At 39.5% G+C, this 16602-nt stretch overlaps 1 protein-coding gene across 1 annotated transcript in view; it reads right to left on the bottom strand.

Moving 5' to 3' along the window:
- Positions 1–557: 557 nt before the first annotated feature.
- The window catches only part of Slc35f1 (solute carrier family 35 member F1), a 420595-nt gene continuing 404550 nt past the window's right edge, over positions 558–16602 (bottom strand). The window contains exon 8 of the mRNA XM_048353981.1: positions 558–2719. Coding sequence (XP_048209938.1) covers positions 2495–2719 — 225 coding nt within the window. The 3' untranslated portion in view covers positions 558–2494. The remainder of the gene's footprint in view (positions 2720–16602) is intronic.

The following is a 16602-nucleotide window of genomic DNA, read 5'->3' as shown; positions in this document are numbered from 1 at the left end:
TCCATTTTCCACCCCACTCCCAAAGGACCAATGTTTTCACACAAAAGAATTGGTACTTTTCTACTTTCTTCCCGCCTCCCCTTAAGGGTTAATCTGGACTGCCTGACCCCCATAATCAAGGTTTCCAGCCTTTTAAAATGGCGTTAATCAACACAGTGAGAAAACTCAGTGACATAAAGGTCTGATTACATGGATGCTGGGAGATGAAGGTTTACAGTGAGTTCATCTTGACATTCACACTTGGTTTCCATACAATGGTGTCAACTAAAATATCCTATAAAATGAATTCTGATGGCAGCCTTTAGCCATCAGTAGATTGCAAACTCTTTTGAAGTTTTAATAAAAAAATTCCCAGCTTGGGCTGGGGATATGGCCTAGTGGCAAGAGTGCCTGCCTCGTATACATGAGGCCCTGGGTTCGATTCCCCAGCATCACATATACAGAAAATGGCCAGAAGTGGCGCTGTGGCTCAAGTGGCAGAGTGCTAGCCTTGAGCAAAAAGGAAGCCAGGGACAGTGCTCAGGCCCTGAGTCCAAGGCCCAGGACTGGCCAAAAAAAAAAAACAAAAACAAAACAAAAAAGAATTCCCAGCTCATTGGGTAGACTTAGAAATAGTTTCAGCCACTTGCTTCTCATAAATGACTACAAAGTAGTGTCATAAAAATGAATAAAAAAAGACAAAAAACCCATTTGGCTTAAAATAAATACTAGGAATGTAATAAATCAAGCAAATTATGCAAACCAAAGGAATGTAAACACAAAAACAAAACTACAGTCTTTAAAGGTCTTCAGGTCTGAATGGACAAAATATTCAGAGAAAGGTATTTAATTGGTTTAAAAAGTAGCAGAGAGCAGATGTTGGCAAGTTTATTTTGATATCATGTAATTTTAGCATTGACTTTTCCTCCACACATAAAACAAAACATGTTTTAAAGGAAGCTGAATTGACCAGGAAATCTGCCTATCAGATAGGATAGTTTTTCTTCTTTTAGGACAGGACCACTCATTCTGTGAAGAAGGCCAGCAATAAAGCCCACCAGAGCTGGCAAACAGCATGGGGTTTCTTTGCCTGTCATCTTTAGGCCTTGCTCAGGCTCTCCTCTGTGATTTGTCCCCTATTTTATAACCTGCTTGTGTTTTGCTTCAACTTGCTTGTTTAAGGCATACAAATCACAACTGCCCTGAAATTCGTAAACATTATTGAAGTCATCCAAACTTAAGAAGCAATTCATAGACTGACACAGAATCTATTCTGTATTATAGAGATCTTAATTTTCTGTGTTTTGGTGGAGTTTTTTTAATGATAAAGCGGGGGGGGTAGATATGGATCAGATCATGAATGCTGTGTTAATATATTTTGCAATGGAGTGGCTATCAAAGATAACCCAAATACCAGATTCCCAGTGGTGGCATTTTTTACCAGTACAAAGTGACCAGAACCATTTGAACTATTATGAGAGTATTGGCACTTTGACTTGAGAAGGTGGCATAATGGTACAATGGTAATTCACAGTAAAGACAACTTCTGTGCTGATGTATTTTTTAAAAAAGGTATCATATAATTAGCATGACAGAGGAGAAGGATTTTTACAGTGCCTGGATTAATTTATATATTACCAGTAAGAAAATCAAGGAAGGGGAGGATGCTTTGAGGAGAGGCTACAGGGAGGGCCATAAAATTTAAAACATAGATAACCCTAAATGCAAACAATGTTATTTCTGAGGTTTCCCATAAGCCACAGAAATGGAACAGTCCTTATCCTGTAATTACAGGGACTTGATTAGCAGTCACGTGGCACAACAGAAAGGCAATGGCCTAGAGTAATTAGAGATTAAAATATAAAAAAGGCTAAAATGTTTGTCTTATATCTATTCCTAGAATAGAGAATTATATGGTCAGTTGCCCCTCCCCACAAAGGACACAGCACAAAATACTTATTGAGCAGGCAGTCCAACATCTAACCAAGGAAACCAATAGACACCAGGTCCCTAGGATGAGGACACTTCTCAAGGGTGGAGCTCCTGTGGCATGTATCACTCGCATAGTCTGTGCCACAAAATAATAATAATAAGGTATAATTCTTAAAAAGTGACTTAGCATAAAAAAGTGGAATTTATACTGATGATGTGTGAATCTGGCAATAATTCCTACCAGGAGTACAAAACCTCCTCCTGAAAGTTTAATAACAGCAACAATAATAATATAAACCTAGCAACAGAAATACTTGCTCTTGATTCAAAAATGTTCACAGTAACTGATGTGGGAGTGGGGGTTGGTGATCACCAGCTAGGCCTCTCTCCCTTAGGGGGATCACAGCCTGCGTCTCCAGTGAGCTTTCCTTTGTTCTTCTTTCGAACTTTCAGAGCATCTGCTACCTTGCAGTCCACCTGTGTAAACTGCACCTAGTAAATACCTTTCTCTATGTACAATACAGAAATGATGGGCAAACATAGGGCCTCTGATTTATCCTCAGTGGGCAGGGCAAGATTCATACTAGGCCACACGTACATGGGGTTCCTCTTCGGTCTCCTGGCCCAGGCTGGTGTAGGTGACTGAAGGCTCCACCTGAGCTGTGGTTGGTAAGTCCACAACAGGTCCTGAAGGATTGCGGAACTGCTTGTACACCCTGGGGTCCTGGGCTATGTACGTGGAGGTGGAGGAGTAGAGCACCAGCCCAATGAGGATGGTGAAGAAAGACAGGAGATAAAGTCCTGAAAACTAAAACAAAAAACACAATGGCAAAGTGACTGAGCAGTAACGTGGTTCAGACAGACAGGCAGAGCTGCTAGCCTTTGAAACACACAGCTTGATCAGGTGGCTAATATGCTTGATAAAAAACGAATTTTCTCTTCCTTAACTGCCTTGTTATTGATTCTCCTTATCTTGTTATGTGCTTAACAAGAGAAACACTTAGCTAATTGCCCCTAGCTTGCCTATCTGAGTACCTAATATGTTGTGAGGGCTAGTTAAACACAAATTAAAATAAGTCAAGTTAAAAAAGAAATCCCCAACAATGTGGCCTCATTAAACCCAGGGGAAATATAGATATTCCATTTAAGGTAGTAATGAAACTTTAAACAATGAACCCCTTGCTGACAACTACACCAGGGCATGATCATTTTACCTTAACCCCAATATAGACAATATTCGTTTTTCCAAGGGGGAACTGGTATTAACACTGATAACCATCTTTCCAAGATTAGATTATCCTTGGACAGAAAGAAGTAATATAACATTCCATTCCTTCATCATGAATTAAAATGCAAACCAAACATGGTTCTCCTTAGAGCATTCTGCGTCCTAAACTACTTGCTTGACAGTGCAAAGTGTGTGTGTGTGTATTACCAATTCCAAGAATTTCCATACATTTTTGAAAAGTTACAACATTCTAGGCTTCTTGGGCAGCTATACTAGAAAGTTATGCGAGTAGTTATCAGGAGAGTGTAAGGGAAAAAGATGAATGCTACTATTTCTTGTTTCACTCACTCACTCATTCATTCATTCATTCATTCATTCATTCATACAGTTTGTCAGTTACTCACTACATTCAGTATTTTCACACAAGGCCTTGTCTGTATCAAACACTGAACTATGTGCCCAAGAAAGAGAAATGAAAAACACAGCTAGTCTTTACCATCTAACACTTAATAGTCTTAATGGAGAATCAGAAGTACAAATAGAAACAACATGATGTACTAATGGTATCCCAAATCTCTTTTCAGCCAATAGCAACTATTCCAGGTTTGGTTATACCCTAACATCTTGTAGGAAATAAGGGATCGATTTTATTTTTCTATTCTATTTTATGTTCATTCTCTGGAATAACAACTGGTAAAAAGACAAAAATTCATGAGATGCTGGAAGAAAGAACAGGAAACTCAAGAGATATTATAAAGTAAGTTGCAGTGCTATAATAAAAAACTGGAAGAAGATGGCTGTAATTGGTGGCTCGATAACAGGAAAGGCAGTCTTAAAAAATGACACATAGAAAAGGTCTCCCTGTGGCTAGAAGTCCCTGACATGGTATTTTTCTCTCTATTTTCTTTCCGAAGCAGCAAGGTGGCCAACACTAAGGGTGGTTTTCTGATTTTCTTTCTAGAGTACTCCTCTCTCCTAACCCCATTCCTTTGCTTTTCACATTCAAACCCTATGATAATACTTCCTCAGACAGATTTGTGTTCTACACAGCTTGTAACATGTTCACTTAATTGGCTGGAAATAATCGATTCACCTTTCCCAATGAAAATAATTGTGCCTTGTTCTTTGATACGTGAGTTTGTAAAATAAAATGGGAAGGAAAGGAGACTGTTAACTCAGTGTTAGAAATTATGACTCACGAAACATATTTAGCCTCATATTTGCTTCTTGAAAGTCTACACCGCAGAGCATCATCTTTTAGTGGCCCCTTTAGTGCACGAAACCAGTTGGTTCTACTATTACCATGACTTTTCTCTTTTGAGACTCCATTCAGGTGTCTTCTGTCTCAGGAGTAAAACCTTCCATGGTTTTAGGTGTTAGAGTACCTGTCTTGCTGCAGAGAGGGAAGGAAGTTAAGAGTGGGGTCAGGGGCTGGGAATATGGCCTAGTGGCAAGAGTGCTTGCCATGTATACATGAAACCCTGGGTTCAATTCCTCAGCACCACATATATAGAAAAGGCCAGAAGTGGCGCTGTGGCTCACGTGGCAGAGTACTAGCCTTGAGCAAAAAGAAGCCAGGGACAATGCCCTGAATTCAAGCTCCAGGACTGGCAAAAAAAAAAGAAAAAAAAAAAAAAAGAAGAATGGGGTCAGCCATACCATTCTTGGACATCTATCCAGAGATTTACAACTCAAGGTACAGTAAGGACACTTGCACATCAATGTTCATTGCTCTTGCTGAATATGCGCAAGAGCCAACATATAGAAACAGCCCAGTTGCCCTGCAACAGATGAGTGGATCAAGAAAATGTCTTATATATACACAGTGGAATTTTATTCATCTATTAGAAAGAACAATATTACATCATTTGCAAGGGAATGGATGGACCTAGAACAAATCATGTTAAGTGAAGCCAGGCTCAGAGAGACAAATGACAAGTGTCTTCTCTCATATGTGGAATCTAGATTTAAACTACAACTAGGCATTATAACATACACAGGGCTCAGTGTATTTACTGGCAAATGAACTGACTAAAGGAGGGTATACTTGAGAGAGGAATCCAAAGGCATAACTCCTCTGAAGAACGAATGTACAGTTTATCAAAAACAATGCTAGGAAATGGAAACATGATTTTGGGGGGGGGGTAGGTAAAGGGAGAGTCAGGAAAGAAAGGAGGAAGAACGAGCAAATGTGGATGTATTCAGTGTACACTATGTAAAAAATGAACTATGTAACTTGTGAGTAGGGAAGAATGGGAGAGGATGACAAAGGGGTTACATTGTCAAAAACCATTTTACTCATAACCTGCCTTAAAGAATTGTAACCCCTTTAAACAACTACTTAGTGATAATTCAATTTTGCCACTACACTGTAATTATTGAAGTGTACTTTGACTCTAGCTCTATTCCTTTTGAGTTCTAATTCAGGTGATGGTAAGCAATATACAGAGAATATATAAATTATACTGTAAGGCACTTATATTTTATCTTGTAGTAAACATTCTATTATTATCAGTTTTATTGTTATTACTGCTTTTATACATTTAAAAGTACCAATACTTTGCTTGGATATGGAACCATAGGTATGATAAATCCATTCTAAAGTGTTTTCTTTGGACATGTGTTCAGAATAACAATGCACAGTGCATTTCCAATTTGTGTCTATTTAATTCATACAGAATTTACACTAAAGTTCATCAAAACATAGCATGGGATTTGATATGATGGAAGCATCTTGGATGCCACTCAAAATGTTTTATTAATAAATGGTAGAGAAAGTTTTCACTTTCTTTGAAAAGGAGCAATCAGGAGCATTAGAATTAATCAAGATACCGAATGTTACACATGATGACAGAAAGGTTTGATTTATTTTTAAAAGTTAGAAAATGTTTCATTTCCTCCTTTTAGCTTAATGGAAAAAATAAATTTAATCAGGGTTATCTAATAGAACAATACCCAATTCTGGAGGCTGCATTTACCTTGTGTGGCACCTGTTCTAAAAACCAATCAATCCAACAAGATGTGTGCAGTCAGAACCACTTAACTTGTTAATTGTAGAGACATACTGATTTTTCTTTTCCTAAGCAGAGAAAGGGGGGACTTCTCCAGAACACTCAGTGAGGACTGAAAGTGCTCTCTGCATGTCAGATCAGGTAAGTTTCAGATAGAGGCTTGTTAAATCCACTCCAGAGCAAGATTTCTGCCCGAGCTGTCTGTAGTTGTCCCATAGCCAACCACAGCCTTCAGAATACGCTGTATGTTCTGTGCTGCAGACTTGCAGTAACCTGCATTTTATTTGCTTTGTGGCTTGAAAAAGCTCAGAAAAATTATACTTTGTATTAACACTGTGACTAGGAAGACACAGTTTGTCTTGCTGCTATCATTTCGTGTCTCTAGGAGTCTGTGAAAAGGGGTTGGGAAGTATTCACATGATGAGAAATCTTACATATTGCTTTAAAAAATTGACTGAGGCTGGGTGCTAGTGACTCATCTGAAATCCTAGCTCACGAGATTGAGATCTAAGCATCAGAAGCCAGCCTGGGAAGGAAAGTCTGTGAGACTCTTATCTCCAATAAAACTAACAACAACAACAAAAAAAGCCAGAAGTAGTGTTGTGGTTCAACTTTTAGAGTACTATCCTTAAGTAAAAGAAGCTCAGGGACAGTGGCCAGGCCTTCTGTTCAAGTCTGAGGACCAGTACATGCACACAAAAGTTGACCAAGATGCAAGCTATAGAGTAGGGTGTCTTTGGAAGCCAGTAAAAAAACTCTTTAACTTCCAACATTGGATTAAACCTAACTGGTAGATAGCATATCAGTATGATTGCTATGTAGCTGCTGTGACATTCAATACATCATTAAGGAAAGAACAAATTTTCATTTTATTTTTGGCTAATATTAAACATCTTAGTTGAATTTTAATAAACTCACAACTTTATAGACAAACCTAGACAAGTAGAAAAGATCATATAATTTGGAAGTAATTTCAAAGTACATTTATAAATATATAACTACACTATGATGAAGAGGACAATTTTTCAAGGACAGATTTCTTCTTGCATGCCAGCAGCAGAGATTAGCCAAGGAGGATGTATGCAGTCCCAGAGTAGTTCAAGCGAATGAGCGAAGGATCTTGATTTAAGCTCTTTGTTATGGAATGTACCTACTAGGCATTTGTTACACTGGATTTATTTCTTTCCTGGGGATTGCACCTTAAAATAGAATCTTTAGGGTATATGATTCTGCATAATACAGATGGATCACTTTTACTAAATAACTTTTTATATAGATTCATGACGAACTGTTGACTTGGTAAGTTTTCTCAGAGAGATGTATGGGTTATTATAGCAAGAATAATTCTATGGAATAAAAAGAATCTATGATACTCAAGAGAGACAGAAGGACTGAAAAAAGGGTAGCTTGTGAGGTTTCTTGGGAAAGTGGGGGTGGTTACAGGGAAATGAGTCTTATGATAAAGCTTCCTGAATCATATGGGAAAAAGGGGGTAGGGAGGCTGGGTGCTGGTGGCTCATGCCTACAATCCTAGTTATTCAGGAGGCTGAGATCTAAGGACTGCAGGTTCAAAGCCAGCCTGGGTGGGAAAGTCCTTAAGACTCTTATCTCCAATAAACTACCCAGAAAACCAGAAGTGACTCTGTAGCTCAAAATGGCACAAAGTGGTAGAGCACTAGCATTGAGCAAAAGAGCTCAGGGACAGGGCCCAGTCCCTGAGGTCAAGCCCCAGGAGACCAAAAAAAAGGAGGCGGGGGAGAAATCCAGATGTCACTTGGAGAGCCGAGAAAGCTCAGAATAATACAGTAGGGAAGAGAGAGAAAATCAAGTCATCAAGAATGAAAAAGGATATAAGTAAACTTCTTAGTAGCTAATAGGTAACATGACTGCCAAATTGGAAGTACAAAATAATATGTTTTGTCTAAATTTAGTTTGTGTTCTGCTTCTCTATTTCTCTATGCAGAGACAGACAGACAGACAGACACATACACACACCTGCATGCCCTGTTGCGAAATAATGATCTGCCTTCTGATCTTGAACTCCAAAAATAAATACTCATTTTCTTATGTGACATTGGGAATGGAACCCAGAGCCAAGCACATGCTAAGCAGGCTCTCTGCCACTGAGCTAGAACCTAGCCCACACTTTTTTTTTTAAAGAAGCCTCACTGAACATTGCCTTTGTTGGCTTTTCATGTGCCACAGATGAGGGAAGGGTAACACTTCCCAGCCCCAGGTTCTCTACTGATGAGTGCAGGAAGGAAATACTGGCAATCCCACATCACAGCTCAAGGATGATGTTATTGTTGAAGTTCAAAAGACACATTGCCTTTGGGGGCTCCATTTGATCTGAGCCTGCTGCATCATCATGGAAGCATGATGATGGTAACAAGTTGAAATGTTTCCTGGAACTGTATAAGGAGACCGGACAGAAATAAAATCAAAGATATTGCTATGAGTTCTTAGACATAGTATTTTGTATACTTAATGGAAATGTGGACATGATAAAAATTTCCTGTCTAGTTATTACTCAGTCTCTAAGAAGAAACTTATATAATTTAATCCTCATATTTTTAACTCTGGTAGAAAACATCTGTGAAGGTAAAGCCTGGGAATCTACAAGCTCACAGGGTGCTTCAGAAATCAGTGAGTGTGTCAGAAAACTTGCCTGTGACAGGTCATTTTCAAGGTTATTCAGCAGTGGCTGGAAACTTTAGATTCAAGAGCTGCTGGGGAGAACTTCCATAAAAAGAAATTTCCCTTGTAATTATAACAAACAATTATGCTTGGAAAAAAGTGGACTTTTTAATTCAGCTTTGAAAAATGCCCTGAATATTCTTTGCAATGAAAAACAAAGAATCACCTGTTTTGCCTGCTACGTGTTATGAAACATCTAGTAGTGCCTTACAGACTTTTTTTTTTTTTTTGGCCAGTCCTGGGCCTTGGACTCAGGGCCTGAGCACTGTCCCTGGCTTCTTCCCGCTCAAGGCTAGCACTCTGCCACTTGAGCCACAGCGCCGCTTCTGGCCGTTTTCTGCATATGTGGTGCTGGGGAATCGAACCTAGGGCCTCGTGTATCCGAGGCAGGCACTCTTGCCACTAGGCTATATCCCCAGCTCCAGACTTTTTTTTTTTTTAAATAAAACATAAATAACTCCAACTCTCTTTAAAATGGAGGCAGATTACTAGTGTGAAGATCTTGACTACTCAAGTAAAGGCTATCAGCAGCTAAATAAAATAAAATGCCAATTAAAAGAGTGGCACATTACTGAAGCATGAATACTACTGTAGTGAAGAAGAACTGAAAGGGTAGCTTTTGGTCTCCTGGGTTCATATTATATGGATTGAATGGTGGATACATTGACAAGTCTCGGAGGAGATGGAGCCAGTCTGTGTGTGTCCTTGGGTGGGATGGTGATGATGATTCAACAATGACACTCCATCTCTTGGAAGCCCTGTGCTTCTCAGAGGGCTGTGGATCACATCTTGAGCCCTGAAGTGCAACTGCTGGGTGCAGAGCCATGAGAGGCTGTGGGTCAGTGCTAAGCATGGGGAAAACTGAGGCCTGGTTAGGATCCTGAGATGGAATGTTTTGCCTGGGTCTGAGCTACTGCCTCTGGGTCAGTGCCAATTGCTATTCAAGCCAAGGAAACCAGACAGATCTGGCTCCACAGAAACACAAACAATTTCATGCTGGACAGCCTAACTTTAGCTCTGCACTATAAACTAACAAGATCGTTTATATTATTATTAAGTGCATTAAAAATATAAAAGCTTGACTTGTGGGGTACAGGAATTGGAAACATTACTTGCAGAAGAGTCAAGCTTTTTCAAATACTTTCCAACTCTCCAATTATTATCCTACTTGTGTCTTTCTGTCTCCCTCCCTCCTTCTCTCCCTTTCTTTCTTTCCTTCCTTCCTTCCTTCCTTCCTTCCTTCCTTCCTTCCTTCCTTCCTTCCTTCCTTCCTTCCTTCCTTCCTTCCTTCCTTCCTTCCTTCCTTCCTTCCTTCCTTCCTTCCTTCCTTCCTTCCTTCCTTCCTTCCTTCCTTCCTGCCTCTCCCTCTCTCCTTCCTTTCCTTTCTCTCTCCCTTCCTTTCTCCTCCTTCCCTCTCTCCCTCTTTCTCTCCCTCTTTCTCCTTCCTTCCTTCCTTCCTTCCTTTTGTTCTTTCGTTCTTTCTCTTTCTTTTTCTCTTTCTTCTAGGTAATATCATGAAAATATTGAATGTGGGCATAATACATGCTCTACTGGCAAGCACTGAAATAAATTATTCTTAGAGACTAAGAATACTGCCTCCCAACTCCCTAGTGTCCATTCTTTCCCCAGGGAATTCACATCCCAAATTCATGCTAATCTAAGAAAATAAAGGACTGAATGCCTTAGAATGCCAAATGGTTTTTCAAGGCATTGCTAAGGCTACATACTTGGAAAATGGTTTATTCTCTAATCATGGAGCTGTTGAAAAGAAGAGAAGCAGCAGTGGGGTCTCCTGCCTTGCTATGTAGCTGACACTGTCACCCAGGACAAGTCTCTGCCATGAGCACAACCCCAGTTTAGTTTTGGAGCCTTCTGTTTGGTTTGCAAAACTAGTTCATTTTGACATTATAATCTGACTAGCCAATCCTATCTAAGGTTCTTTTATATGCAAATGTCTTCCTTGGTGGGTGCTTTCACATGTGCGTGTAGCAATAGAGAACTAAAAATGGATTTTTGTCATTCTCTCTTATATGACAAGCAGATATTTTCAGTTGGTTTGACAGATTGGTAAAAATCCCTCATTCATGCATATTTCTAGTTTATATAGTACAGAAAAAGACAGACCATAACAGCCAAGCTAAAAGTAGATCAGAGGGGCTCACTCTGTGGGAGTGTTTCACTATAGGCTGTTACAACCAAGGATATTCAGTGTCTCATTTATGTTCCCTCGCAGTGCATTATTCTTACTGCCACTGCATAGTGACCATAAGGAGGGATTATGCGTGTGCAGGGGGCAAGTGGAGCTGTGGGTCTTCACTCCACTTGGACTCTTTCAGGACAACACATCCATTTCCCTCAGCAAAACATAAAGCTGCACACTGAGGCCGGAGTCATTTTGGAGATCAAATGTTAAAACCAGTGAAGGCTACTTAGTTTGTACAAATGATAACATGACAGCTTGACACATCCCCAAACTACCTGTCCCATGACAGTGGAATCAGGAAACAGAAACGAAAGTGCTGCCATTCTATTCAGTCTGGTGATCCATCAGCAAAAGTTGAAGCTCCAAAGGTGAGCATGCTATCCTCAGGAGACATATGCCATTCAGCTAAGAGTTACAAATATCACCCAGCCACTTCCCACTCATTATGCTCAACCGTGGCATTAGCCAGTATAATACTGAGTTCAGACTTCTGGCTTCTGTGAAAGACTCAGTTTCTGTTACTTTAAGCCACAACATCTGTATTAATCTATTCACTAATTAGTCACAAAATACTTGAGTAAAAGTCAGAATTGAGACCTGGGGTACCATTTGCTCACCCATTCATTTAGTAAATACTATTGAGTCCGTACCATGCACCATGCGCTGGGGCTGTGGTGATAAAGTGAATATAGCTCTAGTTTCCATTCTGTTGTAGGAAACAGACTAACAAAAGACTAAGTAACTAACTCATGGTACACTCTTTGGAAATGCTATCAAGGTAACACATGATAGGTTAATGTAATAAAGTTTAGTAAAAGCTGCTTATCTAGTCAAGGGAAGTCTTCACTGAGACATGAAAGGCCATGGGAGGCTCTGGAAGAAGAGCATCTGGGCTGAAGTACATCAAGAACAAAGGCCCCACCTGGGTGTCAGTGGCTCACACTTGTCATCCTAACTACTCAGAAGGCTGAGATCTGAGGAGAATGGTTCAAAGCCAGCCCAGGCAGGAAAGTCTTTGAGACTCTTATCTCCCATTATCCATCAGAAAACCGGAATTGGCACTGTGTCGCAAGTGGTACAGCATTAACCTTGAGCTGAAGCTCTCAGGGACAGTGCCCAGGCCATGGCCAATCAAAAAAATAAAAAATTAAAAAAATTAAAAAAAGAACAAAGGCTCGTGACTGGCTTCAATCCTCAGATCTCAGCCTTTGAATAGCTAGGATGACAGGTTTGAGCCAACTGTGCCTGGCTTAGCCAAACTTTTGACATTTTCAATGGTATGAATTGACATTTTCAATGTTATTAATTGACATTTTCAATGTTATTAATTGAATTCTTTTCAATTTTTGAGACAGGGTCAAAACAGATCCTGTCTATGTGGTACTAGGCTGCCTTGAAACTGGCCACCCTTCTGCTTCAACCTGTATTAGCTCAGAAAGGAAGGTGTGTGCCATCAGGCCAACGTTAATTTTAATTAAACAAAAATAGAGCATGGTTTGGTAGCCTAATCCTGCAAAACCAGCTCTTAGGAGGCTGAGGCAGGAGAATTTTGAGTTCGAGGCTAGACTGGACAATGTAGGGAGACCCTATCTCAAAAAAGATTAAATCCTCAATATAGAAATTATATTTAACAGAAGAGAAAAGATACTGAGAAAGACAGGGCCTAGCTAGTTCAAGAGCCAAGACAGCTAATGTTGCTGATGTTTAAGGCTTAACAGTGATTCATAGTCAAGGATGTATCCATCATGCTTGGATGGGATTTTCATTATACAACTTGTTTTTGTTGATGACAGTACTAGAGCTTACACACAGCCTGACGCTATCCCTTAGCTTTTTTCCTCAAGGCTGGCATTCTACCACTTGAGCCACACCTCTACTTCCAGCTTTTTGTGATTAATTGGAGATAAAAGTCTCATGAACTTCCATGCCTGGGCTGGCTTTGAACCATAATTCTCATAACACAGTCTCCTGAGTAGTTGGATTGCAGGTGTGAACCACTGCTGCTAGCCACAATATTTAACTTCTCATCAGCTTATGAGGAATTGAAGAGAACCACTGTGTTGGGAGATCAGTGGGGTGAGCACATTTTATTAAAAATGCAATGCAAAAGAGGTATCAAAGGGTATTCAGCAAAAGATTAAAAAAATTAATGTGCCTGTTGATGAAACATTGATTATAGGAAGGAAGAAATAGAAGGAGACAATCAAAAAACTACTGCAATGATCTGAGCGAGCAGTGCTGCTTACAAGTATGGTGATGGCAGTGGACGAGAATCTGAAGGAAGGTAGATGAAATTTGGGAATGAATAAGTGAGAAATAAAACCAAATCTCATTTATGGAAGTCCAAATGTTATAGGGCATATGATTCTTTATTTCGCTAATTTATGTATCAGCTCTTTCATTAGCAGGGATTCGTCTCTGTGGTGCTAGTATCATATATGTGTTGTTCTAGGTTAGGTTCCTACAGTTATTCACTCCATAGAGTTGTCCCATTCCATACATCTCCTTGTAGGCCAAGAAGTGTTTTAAGCAAAGAATGGCATTCAGGAAAGAACAACAAATAAATTAAGTAGAAAACCTTATTTAGAAATCAAAATTGCAGTCAATCTCTTCCAAAATACATTCGTATCATCTCATTCCATTTTTATTTATTTATTTATTTTTTTGGCCAGTCCTGGGCCTTGGACTCAGGGCCTGAGCACTGTCCCTGGCTTCTTTTTGCTCAAGGCTAGCACTCTGCCATTTGAGCCACAGCGCCACTTCTGGCCATTTTCTGTATATGTGGTGCTGGGGAATCGAACCCAGGGCCTCATGTATATGAGGCAGGCACTCTTGCCATTAGGCCATATCCCCAGCTCATTCCATTTTTAAAACACCAGTCCAGCAGAGATCCAATTCAAATTGTCCAATTTTTCTCCTTGCTTGGCTAAATGTGTTATAAAGTAAGTAGTATGAGTGTTTGTGTGTGTTGTTGTTGGTCCTGGGGTTTGAACTCAGGGCCTAGAAACTGTCCCTGAACTTTTTTGCTCAGGATAGCACTCTACTACTTTAGCCAAAGCTCCACTTCCAGCTTTTTGGTGGTTAATTGGAAATAAGAGTCTCGTGGACTTTCTTGCCCAGGTCTAGCCTTTAACTGTGATCCTCAGATCTCAGACTCCTGAGAAGTTAGGATTACTAGAATGAGCCATCATGCCCAGCCAGTAATTATTTTTGCCTTTTCTGTTTTATCCACCTACGTTCCTAAGGGCAATCCACATTTCTTTTGCATGGAGGAGGAACTCAACTCTCTTTCAACATGTATTGGAACAACCTTAATGGATTATTGAACTTGGAAGCTGTTCTTCCTCAATTCACAGAAATGAGAAATCATCAAGAAAAATGATCACCACGGGAAGGGGGAGGCAACTTCTTGACAAAATGAAGGATGAGCTTCCTTCAACCATATTGGAATTCATATTTCCTTCTTCTCATGTACCTGATGGTAGCAGGAAACACAGAAAAATGATATAAATGGGTGAGTAATTTATCTGTAAAGAATATTATCATGTGGCAGCTGTCAAAGAAGAAATCACATTATTATTTTAATGGCTGTTTTTCCCCCTAAATTAACAGTTTGATTCTTGATTAACAGCTGACAAGTTCTAAAAAGCCCTCAACATTCACTTAAAAAATTCAAAATATCATAACAAGTATAGGCATTGGGCCTAGGATTGTTGGCTATTCCAACAAAATCTTACAAAGCCATTTTTATTGAATTATACAGTATTGTATGACCCCTACAATCCCTGAAATACTATAAAAATGTGAGACATTCAATAACTCTGCTACTCTTTTCCTCTTTTAAATTCACCTTTGTACCTATATAAAAATAACTTTAGCTTATCTAGTGTCCTACAATTTAAAAAGGGAACTTTGGATCTTCTGCTATTTTACAAGCACATTTTTCCTCAAAACCTGGAGGTTGCCCCTATGTTTGACATCCATGAACCAATATGGGCAGAAAGATCTATCAATTTCTTTGGGAATGGCAAGGTATCACCAAGCTATAAACATGCCTGTAATCTGGAAAGGGTCTTCTTTATCATCAAATTCACCTGTGTATCTAATGGTTCCTTCTCTCTGGAAAAGTGCCTTTAAGAATGTGATTATCACTGCCTGCTATTAGGATGCTCTCTCTGTTTCCTTTGTTTCCCAACTAGCTTATTGTTCAGTGTAAGATATGGTTTTAATATTCCTCTCCTCTCACAGATTAGTTCAGAGTTTCTGGTTTTCATTGGTGCCTTGTTCATATCCTTTACATAAAATGAATCCCATAAACCATTAGACTAAAGCCATCTCACTGCCTTGTATGCAGACCACTGAAATCCTTACATAAAAACAGACAGGGCCTTCTGTGACACCAAGAACTCAAGCATGACAAAGGCCTCAGAACAGTCTGAACTGAGTTGCTGTGTAGGAAAAAAAACAAGTTCAAGCATTCATTGTTCTGCCATGTTGGTATTTCATGGGAAGCCTCAGTGATGCCACTTTGCAATTCACTGCTCACACTTTTGAAAGTATTATAGACAGTTATTAAAAACTAAGTTTTAATTTTAATATCCCCATTGACAATTACATTTTGGCACTCTGAGTTTAAAAATCACAGACACTGAAGATTCATTCTTACAAAAAGGAAAGATAGCAGGCTGCTTATTAGGGTGTTTTTATAAATATCCTGAGAGGTATTACTTTAATGCTTATCAGCGGTCACAGGTTTGGGCTGCCTGCCTTGGCTTTTCAAGTGTAGTTACATTACTGAAATTGCTCACTGCTCCGAGGATCAACAGGGTGGCTTGGCTCAAGAAGCTGATCGAAGCCTTAATGAAAGATTCCACTCTTAGTGAAAGCTTCTCATCTCTGAAAGCTCTCTGGCATGGGCACTCAGATGTTAGAGATATTTGAAATGGCTGGTCTGGTCAAGGTTCAGGAGCTTAGAATTTCATCTTTTGCATTCATCTGCCTGGTGATTTATTTTATTTTATTTTTTAGTGTCATCTTTATTTATACATAAGAAAGGTACTGCCAAAACAGTGGCCAGTACCTAGGAGACATTGAACAAATAAATATTTGCTGGATGAAGGTCAGCAAATTAAATTTAATGTGTAGTCAACCAATATCCAAATGACTCATTGTCTAGAGTTATTAAACTTTTCCTGCCAAATCACTAATAATAACAAGACAGAAGAGGAACTGGCAGACGTGGGATGTAATTTCAGAGGAAGATGGGGAGGGTCCAGTGGGCCAGGGAGCTCTTATCCAGCCTCAAAGGTCATAATCTGGAGTGTTAGTATAGGAGGTCCATAGTGAGACTTTTCTGATTGTTTTCACTCCAGAAATTATTAAAAAATAAAAACTGTCAGGCAGAAGGATGAACTAAAACATGCAGTGTTTTCTAAAGAAAGCACCCAGATGAAATTCTATAAAAGTCAATACTAATCCCATTACTCAGAAGAGCTGAAGTAGTTTCATTTGAATGGATTGTTTCGGTTTGTTTTTGCTGTGTATATGAGTGG

This window comes from Perognathus longimembris, chromosome 9 (genome assembly GCF_023159225.1).
Source record: "Perognathus longimembris pacificus isolate PPM17 chromosome 9, ASM2315922v1, whole genome shotgun sequence".
In the NCBI taxonomy this organism is placed as follows: domain Eukaryota; kingdom Metazoa; phylum Chordata; class Mammalia; order Rodentia; family Heteromyidae; genus Perognathus; species Perognathus longimembris.
This window is presented reverse-complemented; position numbering and strand designations above follow the sequence as displayed.